At 43.1% G+C, this 17,682-nt stretch overlaps 1 protein-coding gene across 21 annotated transcripts in view; it reads right to left on the bottom strand.

The window, feature by feature from the left end:
* Positions 1 to 249: 249 nt before the first annotated feature.
* Positions 250 to 17,682, bottom strand: part of clasp1a (cytoplasmic linker associated protein 1a) — a 98,970-nt gene continuing 81,537 nt past the window's right edge. For 8 of the 21 annotated variants that reach the window (XM_088930404.1, XM_088930384.1, XM_088930391.1 and 5 more), the window contains 11 exons: positions 17,307 to 17,450; positions 16,773 to 16,879; positions 15,650 to 15,766; positions 14,115 to 14,262; positions 12,970 to 13,216; positions 11,432 to 11,488; positions 8,690 to 8,883; positions 7,815 to 7,943; positions 5,804 to 6,010; positions 4,801 to 4,917; positions 250 to 2,965 (listed from right to left, as the gene is read on the bottom strand). In XM_088930404.1, coding sequence (XP_088786530.1) covers positions 2,879 to 2,965; positions 4,801 to 4,917; positions 5,804 to 6,010; positions 7,815 to 7,943; positions 8,690 to 8,883; positions 11,432 to 11,488; positions 12,970 to 13,216; positions 14,115 to 14,262; positions 15,650 to 15,766; positions 16,773 to 16,879; positions 17,307 to 17,450 — 1,554 coding nt within the window. In that variant the 3' untranslated portion in view covers positions 250 to 2,878. The remainder of the gene's footprint in view (positions 2,966 to 4,800; positions 4,918 to 5,803; positions 6,011 to 7,814; positions 7,944 to 8,689; positions 8,884 to 11,431; positions 11,489 to 12,969; positions 13,217 to 14,114; positions 14,263 to 15,649; positions 15,767 to 16,772; positions 16,880 to 17,306; positions 17,451 to 17,682) is intronic. The other 13 variants (XM_088930393.1, XM_088930398.1, XM_088930399.1 and 10 more) reach the window with 6 other exon arrangements.

Here is a 17,682-nt window from a genome sequence, read left to right as displayed (position 1 = left end):
CACCTAATCGATACAAGAACGGTCGTTTGTCGATTTTGTTCAAGCCTGAGTCCGTGGCTTCCTTTCAGAAAGGGCTGGATCCTCGGACCGATTCCGAGTGTATTCAGTGTAATCACGTCTGGGTACAGAAAGTTATTTAATAAGAGGTGCACAACATATTCTGAGATTACATCTCGAAAGGCATGCAGACGTTTAGGGGGGGAAAAAAAAAGAAGACCAACACTCGTATAAAAGATCAACAACAAAACATTTTGAAGTTGGTTTATTTCTAGAGCAAACTCAAGTTTATATTTTAGCAAATTCTATCACGTGGATGTTAACAAAAAAACCATGTAATATGTACAGTTGTCATAATACACACAAAATAAAACAAATATATAAATACAGATATGGATATTACATGACAAAAGCCAAAAAAAAGTCCATGCACTGTGAACAGGTTGCTAGGAATACCATCTCTAATGTCTGATGCATCAGCAGATTATACTGACAGTAAAACGCTGTATTCTACAAAAGGCTGGCTACTTACCCTTATACAGTAATTCAATGAATAATTATCTGCAAAGGGCAGAGGGGTTTTATATGACAAAATGGCAAATTACTTATACATGGCCTTAAGCTGTTGGTATGCAATAAGAAAGTATTGTCGGTTATAGTCAAGGCAAGCACACATAGTGTACCTTTAAAAAGCCACATGCCTCAGTATGTTGCACTACATGAAAACTAGAATCATGGGGTGTGTCTACTCATTACACTCTCTCCACAGTCCACTGCTGCAGTCTGTGGAACCACCATTAGCCTTGGATATCCAAATTGTGGTCACAACGCTGATGTCTTTCAAGTCAAATGTTTTTCAGATGGTAATTTTGTCAGCCGAAAAAATTGAATGTGCTTAAATGAAATTAACACTATGCACAGTGCGACTGGAATGTTAGCAGTGCGTCGTCGCTAAACGCAGTGCCAGTCGCTGGGGGCGTCACGGAAACATGCAGGTATATTGGTAACGTGCAAGAAACTGAAGGGCTGTGTAATCAGATCGCCAAGCTACTTGATTGAAAAATTAAAGCACAAAATCTTTAGTTGATCATTTGACATCTGTTTTATTGCAAACAGCAACATACAGTCTTCAGTACTATCTAGGGAGGAGAAACAACAGAGATGCAACAGTAAGACTTCGCATCTTCTTGAACTAAGGCTGTACACCTATTCCTTTAACAGTCTGTGTAGTGAAACAGTACTTGGAAAGTAATGTAAGGCCAGATGGGGTTTAGTTTTCTTCCCTAAACGCACATGAACATTCAGAGGAGTACTTTGTATTTAGCAGTATGTGTTCTATTCTAAAAGCAGTTACAGAATCATAAAGGGACATTTGAAACGGTCTAAAACTGACACTGTCTGTCATGAAGTCTGTAAGACACGTACATGAGATGTCTGAGAGCTGAACAGTGCTTTGACTTTCAACACATCTAGATAGCTAGAAACTAAAATTGGGCCATTTTGGGATTAGTGTCCTGCCAGATAATGTCCCCATTAACACTGATCAGAAAACGTCCACGCTATATGAAAGGTTGCTGAAGTAATTGTTTTCTTTTTTGATGGTGGTGCAGCATAGTTTTAGTTCTGCTTTTATGTCAAACCCAACCACAGTGCCAAACACTGCAGACTTTCCAGTAAAGCAGGAAACTACCTGCGTTTATTATTTTTGTTCCAGAACTCTTTTTCTTATTCATTTGAATTCAGTACACTGCAGAATTCGCTCCAAGTGAAAAATTGAAAGTGAAAAAGTTTAAAAACTAAGTTCAACAAATTACATGAGAAAAGTAAAAACACTGATAAGGATTTTGCTACATCCAGTAGTTTTATCATTTTTTAAGGCTGAGTAATCAGCAGTCCAATTCCTAATACTTTTACCAACAAAGATTCTACAAAACATTCTGACATGTTGATCTAGGCTAGATTGTAAAGAAAATGTAAATGCCTTTTCTGGTCTTTATAGCGATCGATAAAAAAAATTAAAACAGTTGATCAAGCTTTGGCTCTGTACAACATAAACGAATCTTTTCCCATTTGTAACAAACTAGAATGAGAGCAGTGAAACTGTGGTCCTTAGATGTAAGTTTACTTAAAACCATCATGTTACAAAAAATATAAAATAATATTCTAACACTTATTACAATGCTAATTTTTGGTAGTGTTATTGTATCCAACCATCTCACACTGTTGATTTTGTTTGCTTGGGTCCTGCTGCTTTATCACTGGGCCAGCCAAATGATTTTATATTACTCAATGGGATTCAAGAGTAAGATTAAAACTGTTTAATTCTTTCACATAAGTTCTCAGATATGTTGTATTTCTTAGACTAAACTGTTTATCCAAGAACTGCTGTAAATTTGATGAGTGACTGGAATGCTGAAAAGGTAACTTGGAGTCTTTCAGCTCACAATATTTCCAAGGCGTTGCGGAACACCTTTTTGCATGCTTTCTTCAATTTCAGCAAAGTAACATTAGCTGCCAGCTCAATGACTGACAGCGGTAAAAAAATGTATCAGAAGCCGACAGGCTTCAACATACAGTGTGACACTTGCGTTTTTCAAAATGTCTAAAAATGAATGTTTAAACTATTCACCACTAATTCACACCTCTTTACATTCTTCATTCCTTAAAAAAGGGAGAAAACGTGAAACAAAAAAACATAGCTTGAGGTCATTGCGCAAAATAAAAGAAGTTGACAGATAAAGAAGAAAACACTGCTTGCAACAAGCACTTCCATCTAATGATGTAGAAAGGGGTGTGCTGACGAAAACACAGACAGAAGGATTTTGAAAGAGGCACAGCTATTTCCCAATCCGGATGCACGATTCCCTCCAGTTTTCGCCTGCTAACTGTGAGTGGAGACATCTGAAGATGAGCTGCTGTTACTGTTAGTTGTTTGGGCTCTTTTGATGTACAAATTCAACAGCTTCATCTGAAAGAGAAAATATTAAGGTTCACGATAAGTAAAGGAAGGGAATTTGTCAGGAGGAAAAATGTCTTATGCACCTGTAATTCAAAGGCCAATCAAAATGTTAGAGGTGTGGCAAGGCTGTTGGTTTTAGAATAACCTTACTCTTGATCACCAGTACCTTCATGCGTTCCAGGCTGCTGCAGAAGCACTGTTGTGTTGTTACATGCACGGGAACGAGAGTGAAAATGGCCAGCAAAAGGAAAGACCTTCGTAGAAATTGCTCAGAAGCAGGCAGGCCTTAATTATCAATCATAGACATATAATCCATCAGGTGAGAGAAGAGCCTTACTATTCTATAGCTTGTGAACACACCCAAAATCACTGACAAATAATAGAAAACAGGCTTTAAAAGTTCTCCAAACTTGAAAAAGACCATATTCCAGGAACAGAAGATTCAGGATGTTTCAATGTCAAACGGTAACTGCAGATCTGCACCTAGTTTGAAATACAGCTGAGTTACACCCATCTAATATATTATAAAAGTACATAGTTCACATCACCCGGTCAAACTGATTTATTGGTACAGGGCAGTTCGACTCCCAGGCCAGACAGGAGGACCCAGTAAAGTGGCTGGCCAGGTCATGTTCAGTATCCAGACACACACACACACATACTGTACACATACACTCATGGAGAGCAACATGGTGTCTGCGAAAAGACAAATTCCTAATGCAAGAAATTGTATGTGGCCAATAAAGTGATCTCTCTTATCTTATACACATACACACACACAACCTGCGACACAGGTGGATACACACAAAGGTATGTGCATGCACACTGCAAAACACACCGTTGGGCAGAAAAAAAAAGCATGGAATCTAAAGATCAGTTCCAAGGATAACGCCCGGTGAAATGAGTAATGAGCTATACCACTAATTTAAATTCTTAGAAAGCTGAAGAGTGCACGTGCTGGTGTCATATTTCTCGCCTCTCCTGGCGAGGAGCCCTTACAACACTATGCCCTACCCTGTGACTACGCCCTGCAAGCCGATACACGCCAATCAAATGAACCAGGTCACAGGGTGCAGGGAGCAGGGCCTCAGAACAGGCAAAGGGACAGCTGGACCAGGAACAGTGCCATTGAGAGGAAGGATCAGCTATATTTACTGGACACACGTCTGGATTTGGATATTTTACCGCTCAAAAATGTCAGAAGTGTCTTACAGGGGGAGAAGCCCCTAATTAATTACAAAATCAGTTTCTTTTTTGAGGTATGAAGGTTTATCAGGGTAAAATGTTCAGGCAATGCCACGCTACTGGTACATCACTTATTTAAGGAATTATAGTTTATTGCTCAATGCTTGCACATGGGTCTAAAACAGGCTTAATTCAGTCGAAGAGCTGACAAGACTGATGGCAACAGGCATTTCTGTAGTTTTGGAACCAAGAGCCAGGCTGAAGATGAGAGTTTTTAGTGAGTCACGCTTAAGGCTCCACTACAGGGATGTTATTGCTATGAGATTGTGGTACAGGTGCAGGCTTTTTTAAAACGTTCTTCAATGCGCAGCAGAAAGCACAGAAGCCGAACTTCCTTTGCCTTCTCTGGCGACTTTATACCTCAGTGAATGTAGTTACGCCTAAATAAGTTTGGTTGTTCTTCCAGTTTAAGATAAGCATTGTTCTGCGAGACTGGCAGAAAATAAGCACATTTTAGGTGTGCAGACAAGAGCTACGCAGCTTTCCCTCCATGTCGTGCAAAAAGCCATTGCTAGGTCTCTAAATGACACCTTCCCCCCCCCCATGGCTTATGTAAGTCAAAGGGTACATTAGTGTAAAACTCAAAATACTGCACATACCTTGCTTCCTGTAAGTTGTGCGAGGTGTGGTTTCAAATCCTCGCCAATGACAGAATAGATGGCAACGAGACAGAACACACTGGCCTTGCGAACACTGCTCTCAGTGTTGTCATAGCCCTGCAACAGGACAACAGGACAACAGGCCACCTGTAAGATCTCTTCAGAGAATTAATTATTTGACGCACAAATTCGTGAAGTGTTCCATATTTTGGGGCGGTGCGGTGGCTCTGTGGCTAAAGCACTGCGCCTGTGGCTGGAAGGCTGGCAGAGGAATCCTACACCGTTGGGCCCCTGAGCGAGGCCCTTAACCCCAGCTGATCCAGGGGCGCTGCATAAATGGCTGACCCTGCACTCTGACCCCCAGCTTCTCTCCCTGCCTGTGTGTCTCATGGAGAGCAAGCTGGGGTATGCAAAAAGACAAATTCCTAATAAAAGAAATTGTACAGGGCCAATAAAGTGATTTATTTGCTTAACAGAAGCTCTTTTTCTAGGGTGACTTGCACTTGTACATAATCAATAAAATAAGTGGATAAGGAAAAACATTATTAAGAACAAATCACGAGAATATGAATGATAACTGGCTTATGACTGTTCCACAATATTAGAGATCAGTGGGCAGCAGTGCCCAGCTGTTTCGCTCTTGTCAAGGATCATCTGCCTGACACGGCTGGCTCTGCCAGGGGAACGGGCAGATGTATGAATTCATACATTGTAAAACTGTAAAAAGAGACAAACTAAATAAAAAAATGAGGCCAAAATCAGATGCAATAGTTAATCATGCCTGTATCTTTCAACGTTATTCCAGTGATAAAGACTGGCGAAAGATAAATAGTATCAAAAGAAGAACATGAAAGGAAATGATTTGCCGGATATTTCTGGTTTGGTTCTAAAAAAAGGCCTCCTCGGGAGTTGTCAAAACATGTTTATTGTGTAAGTTCTCCTCGGTCCTTGCAATACCCCCCTCGCCAAAACAAACAGCTGACACCTGGGACGAAGCCGTTACCTGCAGCAGTCCTGGGATGATGTCTGGGAGGAGCTGGTGAAGGGAGTCCTTCGAAATTCGCTCGATGACCTTAGTCTGCATCTTAATGGCTGCCAGGTTGATGGGGTAGTCGGCCGTCTGGATGATGGGGCACAGCACTTTGATGCACTGCTCCGGGTGAATGGAGCTGGCCAGCGTGGAGGCTGCCTCCTCTGCTGCTCTCACCACCTGAGCAGGGAGAGAAGGACAGTGGAGTCACACCTCTCACTGCTCACTGGCAACGGGCAAACAATACTGCGGCCCCCTCCTCCCTCAACCCCTCGTGCCCCCTTAGGGGTAATATCGAACTAATAACTGCTGCCAAAAATCAAGAACAATTACTCAAAACGATGTCAGCTGAATCAGAATACTTCTCACCAAACACGAAGAGCAAAACATTAGCATGTAATGTTTTAGAAACTGCTAAGAATGCTACAGCACGCTCTAGTGTTTATACAGTAAGAAGACCAGCATATACAGCAGGTCATCATTCTGCTAACTGAAGCTTCAAATTCCTGGAAACAGAGTTGCTGAAAGCAAAGTTTTTGTCACTTTGAATACAAATTATTCAGTCCATTCTCTTGAAAAGCATAAGACAACTTAGGCATTTATGCTGGATGTAACTATTTTTAGGAGGATGCATTTCTAAGAAAATGCTATTTGTTTTCCAATTTGTCAAATGTGAAAGACTGATAAGTATCTTACAGACACTAATATAAAATACTGTATTATACAAGTAAAGGTATAAGAGAATTAAATAAGGGGCTTTACTGAAAAAATTAAATCACTTATAATAAAAAAGTTCACAAACAACCATTTATATTACCTACATTTCATCCTGTTTAAGAAACACTAACCTCCTCAATCTTTATGCATGTCATTTAAATACGTAATATGGAAGTTATGAGCTAAATTTGTTCTTGATTTGACATTTAGCTTCCACTTTAACTCCTGCGCTACCATATTGTCCATGAAGTGAAGTGGAACGGAATACTTTTATGTGACTGTATGCCTTACAGTTGATCATTACATCAGAAATCAATTAAAACTAGTGGTTTAAAAACAGCTTGATCCAATTTCAGGGTTTCAGCCTGCTGTTGCTCAGTAGTGGCCAGCTGTCCATTGCCATGACGAGGGGGTACAAGAGCCACAGGGGTGACACCCAACCAGTCATGCTTGAGTGAAGGTCATTCACCAGAAAGGTAACAGGCCTTCACTGTTTCACCAGGCTCAGCGGTAGGTGGAGTCTATATACTAAACTGATCAGACTCCAAACTGTGGCTCTCTATGATACATTGAATATAATGACTTTGTGTTATTTTATGTAGGACTGCCCAGTCACCATTTCCACTTACTAATCCTTAGAGGGAATTCCATCACCTGCCTGTAAAACAAACTGGTGGGCCCTGTCTTCTGCCTGCATTAAGTAAGATGTACGTATTGAAAACTGGTTCAACTGGCACACACTCAAAAAAAATCTAAACATTCTTTATTGCGGCCAGACTTTGGGAACAGTATGTCAATTAATTTGACTTTTCAAACTGAGAAAGTCAATACATTTAAACGGCAAGCTGAAACTGCGTGGAAGTGCATTTACAGCTGAGAAGAGGAGGCACTTCTTTATTCAAAGGGTAAATTATGGAACGAGCTACCAAGCTAAGATGTTTAATCCGATACCCTGGTTTCTTTCAAGGAACAGCTGGATGACATCCACAATGATCAAATTACTACTACCGTACTGTAGAGGCCAGATGGGTTGAAAGGTTCTCTTTAACTTTAAACCCTTTTTTATGTCCTTATATCTGCTCTGTAGGCGTAAAAAAAGGGGAGATTAGATTTTTTTTTGTATTTCTCGTAGTGTTTTTTCCCCCAATTTCTTTCAAGAGGCAGGTAAATGGAACAACTGGGTCAATCAGCGTCTAACAACCGAAAGAGCCCAAGTCCCAGCCTGGTGACAGGGCCGAGCTGCTTCTCGATGCCACCTGCTACTCACCTCCTTGTGGGAATCTTTGTGTGCCTCCAGCGTTTTCATGATTGTGAGCTCTGCATAGTTTTTGAATCTGGCTGGCTGGTTCCGTAGGATTTCCTTCAAGACCCGTAGCGCCAGGGCTCGGATGGAGTGCTGAGTGAACAGAAAAAAAACAGTCAGAGCTTTTACAAACAAAACAGCATAGCTTGCTAATCAGAGCAGAAACCCTTCTTTTTTCTTTCTGCAAATATTATTTACACTGTCAATATTACGCCAAAGGAGAACAAGAATTAGCTATGAGAATGTTTTCTTTTATTGTTTATTAATAACAGTCAACAGAACTCCCAAACAACCAAGGAGATGCAAATGTTTTTTTTCCTCAGCCTTTGTTAAAGAGGACTCTCAACAACTCAGTAAGCCACACCAAACATAAGGAAATTATAAAGAAAACACAGAGATATGGGTGTTTGAGTAGAGAGTTGTGTCACTGTGCGTTGGCTGCAAAAGAACATTTAGACAAGGTTAATTCCCTGCTGAAAAGTGGAAAGAAGAAACGATGATGAAGCTGTTGAACATCCTACAGGTGTGTCCAATCTTCACCCTTCTTTACACCTGAAGGGGGCTAAACAGTTGAATCATTGTTTCTCCTTTCCAGCTTTCAGCACAGAATTAACCTCTACATGTTCACATACGTGTAGTGTATACCCTAAATTAAAGAGATTTGGGGGGTGATTAAACCTAATGACTTTCCTGAGCTATTCTGTCTGAATTTTTTAAACCAGGTTTTTCAGCACGCAGACTCTGCCGAAGAGTCCTCTGTGCTGGGAACAGGCATCGCCGCCGTCACCGGGGCGCCCTGACTGTAGGGCGCCCCCGGCCGGGAGCCCCCCGAGACCTACGTCCTTGTCGCCCAGTGTCTCCAGCAGCAGCAGCAGGATGGTCTTGAAGTGCTCGTCCCACACGGCCGGGCTGTCCTCCCGCGCGATCTTCAGCAGCTCCAGCAGTGCGCCCTTGCGCTCCTCCGCGCGCTCGTTGTGGTTGGACAGCTCCTTCAGGAGGTCCGCCACCAGGTCGGAGTGGTCGACAGGGACTTCTGGGACGAGGCGAGAACCCCATCACCACCACGGGACGGAAACCCAACACGAAACGCGTGCGCGCGCAGGCCAGCGCCCCCCCCCTCGTTCTGGTTTTGTGGGCACGGTGGGGGTCCCCTCTCCCCCGGGGGCTGTCCGCTGCCTGTGCGGCTGCGCCTGAGCACACGATCTTCAGGGTCGGAGCGAAACTCCTCGCCTGCAGGGCGCGCAGGTACTGGGACTGCGACGCCACAAGCACTATTTTTGCTTTACAGTCAAATCATTTGTGATACATGTTCAATATCGATATATTTTGGGCAAATATTTTACACAAACAGGGTATAGACAAACACAAGATATATATATGTGTATAAACACACACACACATATATATATATAATTTACAATAATGAGGACATTAAAGAGACAGAAAGCTAATGAGCAGAGTGTCATGTCTGCACCTGTGAATCCAATACATTTTTAGAGCATGTTACTGTTACTGGAACAAGACATTTCAGCAACTGATCCCGGTCTGGTGGCTCCGAAAAGCCCCGGATCTGCTGTGCTTCATGTCTGAATGAATGAAATGGCTCTTGCCTCATGTGCTTTGGTCCAAAGGGATCAGAAATGTTGTTCAATCTCCCTTGCCCCAGTTTTGTAAATAACTGAAATCACAACGTGAACATATTTCTATGGAATGATATAATGGAATCGATTAGATGGGTTTTATTTTTCTCTTATGTAATATTGTGCCACAGCTGTACCATTATTGGGGTTTTTAGTTCACATACAGAATCGTATTAATTGAACTTCAGCATACATATACAGTACATGTATACAACACACACATACACTATATTATATACTGGTGCACAAATGAAATGCAACACTAAGGCCCAAAGGATTTAATTAAATATTTTAAAACAAACACAAATATATCATGGAAAATGTGATGAAAATTAGAGCTGATAAGAACAGACGATGGTTACCAACAAGGTTGTTTGGTCTATCTAACCCATTTGGTAGTTAGTAGCTTACTGATCAAGGATTTTATCCATTTCAGCTCATTTAAAAAGGCCAGGATATCAGCTTCAACAACATGACTAATTAGCTTGCTCCACACTTCGAGTAACGAAGTGCCACCTGACCTGTGTTTTAAATGCACTTCCTAGTCAATTCCATTTATATATTCAAAGGCTCGGTTTACCACAGCGTTTTTACTGGTTCGCACAAGTAATATGATCAAAGGATCGGATCACAAGATCAGTAAATCAGTTTTCATGATCGAATTTCAAGACAGATGATGAACTGTGAAAATGATGATTTCCAGACATCGTACCACTTAATAAACTTAGAGGGGTTTGGGATAAACGAACGCTTTGGGATGTTCTATCACTCCTCTGCGGCTGCTGCCGCATGCGGAAGGGTACGACAGCATCTTCTGCTGATGACAGATGGCTATTGTTGGCGAGTTGGGTGCCAAGGATGTTCTGCTGGGCTCAGCAGGGGAAAAACGTGACCAAAGCAAGTGCTGGACATTGTTTTCTGAAGATTGTGCCATTGTAATCCTGCACTGGGTGATCTCACATTGTCCTGCAGGAAAACTGACACTTCTGCACTGATTTTAAAAGATTAGAACAACTATCTCGGCCTAAGGACTTCATGAATGTATTGCTGAGCAGTAACGCTGTCCTCAGTTCATGACAGGGGTGCTCTTGAGTTAAAGCTGATTCCACCTTGCACCACCACACTTCCTCCACACCACCGACTTGCTTGAAGAACGCAACAGACGCATGACTCTGCGTGCTTCTGCCCCCACCTCAGGGGCACTCTGGCCCACAAAAGACAGCAATTGTGTCGCTTGGCTGTTAGCGTTACCCCTGAGCATCCAGATCACTCTACTGCTGCACGGGCTACTTCTACCTGGAATTACTTTTGCTGCAGCCACTGCGGTCTGTGAATGACTGCACAGATGGGCAAGATGAATGTGACAGTCCTCAGATAGTGTGATCCTGTGTCTTCCAGTATATGGCCAGTTCTTAAAGATAGACGTTCCTGATTTCTCTAGACTGGTCTGCTGATCGTTGAAGCTGAACATCACCTCCTCTGGGCAAAGACGATGCCTTCAATCGTGCCAACAGCACCAGGAATCTATATGTCCCACTCTAGCAATCTTAACTTGTGCATCAGTATATTAACTGTATGCTGCATACACATGCATGTGTCTGCTGTATGCATTTGTTAATTTAAAATAAACTCCTTAACATCAAGATGCTGCCAAAGTGTTTATTTTTCTACATGATTAGTAGTTATTAGTAGAACATCTTAATTCTCAATCTCACTTCTCCTGTTTTTGTCTCCTGATAATGCATGTATGAGTCAGTGTTAAAGGCATGTAATGAAGACAGGCTTGTTCCATTTATGTTTGGTAGTACTGCAAAAGCTTTAGGTGAAGTTAGATGGATGACACCACATTTTACAGATGGAGTTAAACTGCACCCACTTTAACCACATAAAATCATTCTGGACTATCTTATTCTACATATTTTGCATTGAAAATGATTTTACCAGGAGTAAAACCCTTGGGATGCAACATCTTGTTTTCAACGCAGTCCTGTCGACGGCCTGGAGAGGACAGTAAGGAGCATTTGACAATCATGAACGTGTTTTACAACACCCTGCTCTTCCCCTCACAGTGAAACCCTGTGCAAGTGGAACAAGTTCGAAAATGTTTCGTAAAATTTTACAATCATCTTTCAACAAAGTGCTTAATAAATGAATAATCCAATCCACAATTCTTCATCCCCTTCCTGTGAAACTGTTTCAGCTCCTGACAAGCCTTGATTTTTTTATTTCAAACTTAAAGTTTGCAATTAACTCTCCTCAATGTATTTCTTTAAATATGCCTGAATATTGATTGCAATTCACATATAATTCTCACAAAGTGAGTGTTTCTGGATATCCACATTGAGTATAAAAACATAGAAAACAGGAGTATGACCTTGTTATAAACAGGTGGGTAGCTGCGTCAGCATGCGTAGGCTGCAAAGGAACAAGTAATAGGTTTAGTCCATGCTGAAAAAAAGAAGAAAGAGAACACAACGTTTCAGCCGTGGAGCCTTCTTCAGGTGTCACACCTGAAGAAGGCTCCACAGCCGAAACGTTGTGTTCTCTTTCTTCTTTTTTCAGCATGGAATAAACCTATTACTTGTTCCCTTGTTATAAACAGGCAGCTTCATGGAGTTTTTATATCATTCTAAATCACCTTTAATCAATGTTGCACAGACTTACTTTCTTAATGCAAATTCCGGCCTCATGTTACTGGGAAATCATACATTAGCCATTAAGTATCATGTTGTTAAGATCAAAGCTTAAATATTTAGCTACCTTCTCACTAGGCAAGTTGTGGTTTTTTTTTTCCCAGACGTTGCTGAGGGCAATACTGAATGAGAAAACATAACGGTAAAAAAAACGGATTGTGAACACCCTGTGCAAACCGAGAGCCGCCACATCTGGGTTATTTACAGCCGGAGACCAAGGCATGCAGCGACAAAGAGCAGCTGCCTGCGAGAGACTGTCATCATCACAGCAGTGCAGAACAGGTTTGCCCAGTGGCACAGGGGCGAGATTTGCACTACTAACTCTAGCAGACCTAGTCCTGTGTGTTTTGCAAACAGCATGCTTGTATTTTGCGCTTTGGGAAAGTTGTATAAAGAGTAAACAGAGCTTTCGTCTCTTCTTTGCAGATAAGGTCCTGAGGGGCTGCCAAGATAAACTCTTAACCCAAAATGCGAGTGTTGCCTAAAGGCTCAAGTATTTTTTCTGAGTATTTCTTTTCAAACCTAAGCAATGTTTGTGTTCGAAACAGTTTTATCACCCTGCTTCCTATTTAATGTGGGCTTTGTATTTATTTATCCTTAATTATCCACTCCTCGCGCTGTAAACCGTAAATCCCCTTTTCTGTGATTACCCGCACACACTTGTCCTCTTTGTCACACACAAAACAGAGATGAGGTAACGATATGAGGAAGAGGTGGAAGACGGATAAGAAAAGGGTGCACACAGGACTCGGGTGCGAGGGCTGGCGGCGCTATACAGATCCTTACCATCGCGGAACTGCTCCACGTCGTCATCGAACACCGCCTCCTTCAGGGCGCTCTTGTCATAGGCGCTGATCGTGTCGGCATAGCTGTAGGGATTGTACTCCCGAGGCCGCGGGCCAGAGAAGGAGCGCGGCGAAGGCGTGTTGAGCAGAGAGGTCTTGTTGTCCAAAGCTGTCCGCCCCCCTTCCACCACGTCCAAACCCACACGGAGGTCCGAACCCGGGGACGCCATCCCACCTTCCCTGCACACCTGGACGGGACAGAAGCAACCTGTTACAGGCTGACGGGGCAAACCGGTGACGTCCCCTGTTTAGCTGTCAGGACAGGTGGAAGTCAACATAAGAAACCGGCTTTAGTCATGTATTAATCTTTGGATTACACATAAATGAATGACCAAGTCCGACATGAAGATTCTTCTTACAAAATGGAGTCTGCTTTCCCGTCCAGCTCTGGAAAACTACATGCGTAGTTAAGCCTCTGTGCAGAGGAGTGCTGCAGTATATTTCTCTTACTAAACTCTTATCAAATTCCTTGGGTACATACACATTTAATAATAATTCCTTGTGGTCATACAGCCTTTTCCATCTCAAAGGATCTCCAAAGTGGTTTAAATATAAATATTACCTGCACCCTCCCCCACCTGTGTGAAACATAGAAGCCCCACTGCACTGGGGATTGGGCAGAAGAATAGGAAATTCCTTTGCCATTTGGATTAAAGAGGAACATTAGTGAGGTCAAACTGTACGAATCTAGTGTGGAATGTAGCTAAGAGATTAGGGTGAACAACCCTACCCTTTAGAGCAGTGCCCTGGATCTTTAAAGTTTAAGTACTAAGTTTACCAGAGTAAACTGTAACTGTAACCGTACCAGAGCAAGTATTTGGTTTAACAATTCAACCGAAGGACAACACTCTTTTCAGCTCCTTGCCCCTGCTCACCGTACTGGGGCACCGGCTTGGACATTCTGGGTCAATGGGGAAAAACGTCACCTACTGGTCTACCAACATCACTTACAGCAGCATCCGAGTTTTCCACGGAAGATGTCCTGTCCCAGTACTGATTAGGCCCGGCCTTCATCAGCTTCTGAGAGGCTACCAGCTGGTAACACAATACCCTTATCCCTATCACAGAACAGCTCGGAGTACTCACCCCATCGTCCCTCTTGCCCTCACGCTTGATGGGCTCGTTCAGGTCCTCCTGGCTGCGGTAGCTGAAACTCTGGATGGCCTCTGTGACCCCACGCAGGGAGCTGTAGATTTCATCGGAGTTCATGTTCTCTGTGTCATAGTCCAGCATGCTTAAAAAAAAAACCCATGAGAAGCACTTTACAACCTGTCAGATCTGCTCTTCAACAAGAAATTGCATGCATACTTTTCTCTGACACAAAGGAGTCTTTGCCCCATTGCATGAGTCTGCCCTAGTCCTACAAACTGTTCCCTTCCAGTACAAACAGACTGGAATGCAACAGGCGGTTTCTTTCTCAGATCTTGTAAAAGAACAGGTATCTCATTGCAAATAATATGGGGTCTATGTTAGCATGAAAAATCTTTTTTTTTTTTTTGCAAAGACAGATGAGCAAATTGAATAAATGATCTATTTTGCCTTAAGAAATGTGCACTGGTGCAATCTTAAATGTTTGGTTTTCTGTGTCTGTGAGCATGTTGGGAAAATCGAAATGCAATGGATTAATTCTACGGAGTGCAACATTGAACTGAAGCCCTTCACTGTGCATGGCAGGTTACGAGGTAAGTAGAGGAGCAAAGCTGGAAATCTTTAACTGAAAACATGTCCAGGCTGTCTGTGGCTTGTAGGTGAAACAAACACTTATCTGCACTATCTCTGCTGAACTGGATATTCAGGTTTTCACAGAAGACTGGAGAAGAATTTTTCTTACCAAGTCCATATAGCTCTTTGATATTTTCCTTTAACACCGCTTTATTTCCCTGTAACTAAATCTCCAATAAACCAACCGGCACAGGTATGACACAAACAGGAAGCCTACGTGTCCTAAATAGACCTATGGAGCTAAAAGGTCTTTACTGAAACAAGATCAGAAGGCAAAGCTCGTCCTGAAATGCAACAACATAGTTGTGGAAAAAACGTACAGACAAAAAAGATGAAATATATGCCAAGTTAAGCCACTCATAATGCATGCAAGAGGAAATAAGCTGTATTTAAAAATCTCCACAAAGAAAAGATGATGCACGGGAGAAGCATACTCCAGAAGGGGCGTCACAGTACACGTTTGATTTTTCCATTAACTGGAAACAGACTGAACATCAGACGCTAGAGGGAAAAAGACGACAAATCAGCTCCTGATCGGTGCCGGAGGGGTCCCGTTGCTGTATCTGCCCAAGACAGGCTTCAGAGACGGCTTCACAGCCGCCGACAGACAGAAGCCCTGAAAGTGGCAGGGCTTTCCCTTCCAGAAAGCGCCGGGTTTTGTTTTAAGAGAAGATCTTTAGTCTCTCTGTGAAGCCAGAGGTGCGAACGCCAGCTGCTGCACTGTTTGGAAGGTTCATTCTGAAGAACGCTACCACGAAGCAAGCACACAAGCCGGTCAGGGAGAAACCTCCGTCTCCAGGGGTATTCCCCGGGAGGAGGGCCCTTGCCTCTGCTCGCTGTCGCCCCCCTCTCTTGCCCTACTGTGACGCCCCAGCTGGCGGCTAGCAGCAGCGTGTTACCTGGGAGAGTAAGAGCGCCTGAAGGCCTTGTGGGAGGGAGCGGTGGGGATGGAGTGAGGCTGAGCAGGGGGAGGGGGGTGCTTTGACAGCCCATCGGCACTCCAACCCCAAAGCCGACTGTAGCCACAGAGCGGCCGGGAAGAGAGGGGACAAGAGAAGGGGAGAAAGGGGACGGGGGGGGGGGGGGTAGGACGGAACGGAGAAGAGAGCAGAGGAAGAAGAGAAACAGAGAGAGGAGAAAAAGAGAAAAAGAAACTATAGTCTGAGTGGCTTGTTAGGGGCATGCATCTATTAGAGAACACTAGGAGGAGTTAACAGAAACAGATAAACAAATACGGAATGTTCTGTTTATTGCTAAATATCCCACCTTCTATTTTTGTTCTGTATCTAACAAGCAGCCAGCCCTTTCGATATTAATCTAGAGGTTACCGTCTGTATTTCAGGTCATGGAGCCCGGCTTGAGGTATAAAAGCATCAGTATGCAGATTACATGAAGCACTGTTTTCTACACAGGTGCTTTACAGCAATTTGGAGAGATTTCAAGCAAGAACTAAAAGAATACATTCTGCCTTATAGACTGATTAATAATTGGCATTATTTTCTGTGTTTTTTTATTTTTAAAAGAATGCCAATGACGCTGTTTATCATTATTTCAACTCATCACCAGCAAGGTAGGAAACTGCTCCAGGTCAAATCTTAAAAGGCAACACTTACAGTACCCAAAACACTGAATGGTGAGCCAGTGTCCTAGTGGAGTATTCCATTTTGTTTACCAGTTTCTATCACAAGCAAGCAGTCTTTCCAAAGTACTTAAATTCCCTACAAAGGCCAGTTGCATTACACAGAACAGGACAAGACCCCATAAAACATGCTAAAAAAGGGAAATAAGTCGAAGGCACGAGTCGAACAGCGATTGCTGTGTCCACAGTTCATGATAAGGTTTTTGCAAAGCTTTTAGAATTGTACAATCTATAATCTTAACATGATCTGTGGATTGCGAGAACACGCGCTGTGTCAATGCAATCTCGCTGAAGAGTTTTAACTTCCATTCCCCTTCAACGGCGACTCGACATTCGTCTGACATGCGGCTGCGCGGCCAGGCCGCGGCGAAGGGGCACAGTACCTCGGCGACAGGCCCCCGTGAGAGCAGTTGGTGGGCGACGTGAGGGGGCTGGTGCGACTGCTGGAGTGCCGAGGCGGGGTGCGCCCGATGGTGTTGCTGGGAGAGCCCTGTACACAGCAGAAGGGAAAACGTCCACCTCGTTAATTATTAATGATCATCGACAGCACGACGGCAAGACTTCCCTGCACAGCAGATAGAAATCTGAGCAAAAAGTCTTCCGGTATATCAGGGTTCACTTACAAAACAATCACGCATTTGCAAAGCAAATACCACTAAACCATTGTTTTGCATATTTCTGTACCATGTCTCTAAATACAGGATTAACAGGGCACTACCACACAGTGAGGACATTATAGCGGTACTATTGACAAGATATTGCTGTGGAGAAGATTTAACATGACCACAGAACTGTTGTGTGGTTCTGTTTCTTTTTCTAAGAAGTTGCAAATGACTGCATGACCCGATAGTACACTGAAGAGCAAAGCAGTGCAACTGCATGAATGGCTCTTTCAAAGGAGTCTTGCGTACACTTACTACACTGGTGTTACTGGAGTTCTTCAGGTGGCTGTGTAGAAGCTTGGTTGCCCCGTCCTGGAATGTTTTCGGCAAGGCACCCAGCAGCATGGTGAACTCCGGGGTGTTCAACTCAAACAGAGAAATCAGGACCACTTGGGCAGCCTGGGGAACACAGAACACATGCAGAGATCAGGGCTCAGACACAGCAGTGCAGAGAAACACCACCAAAACAGGACCAGAGGGACATTTATCTGCACTAACCTGTATGGCTTAGCACCAGGAACAAAATGACGTTACATGAAATATTCTAGTCACTCATCAAGGCTCTTCTGGCTACAGAAATCCACCTGTAGGTTAAGGGACCTTCCTAAAAGAATCCCAGTCCTGGAAGTAA

The sequence above is a fragment of the Atractosteus spatula genome, chromosome 13 (genome assembly GCF_055471065.1).
Source record: "Atractosteus spatula isolate fAtrSpa1 chromosome 13, fAtrSpa1.hap1, whole genome shotgun sequence".
NCBI lineage: Eukaryota > Metazoa > Chordata > Actinopteri > Semionotiformes > Lepisosteidae > Atractosteus > Atractosteus spatula.
This window is presented reverse-complemented; position numbering and strand designations above follow the sequence as displayed.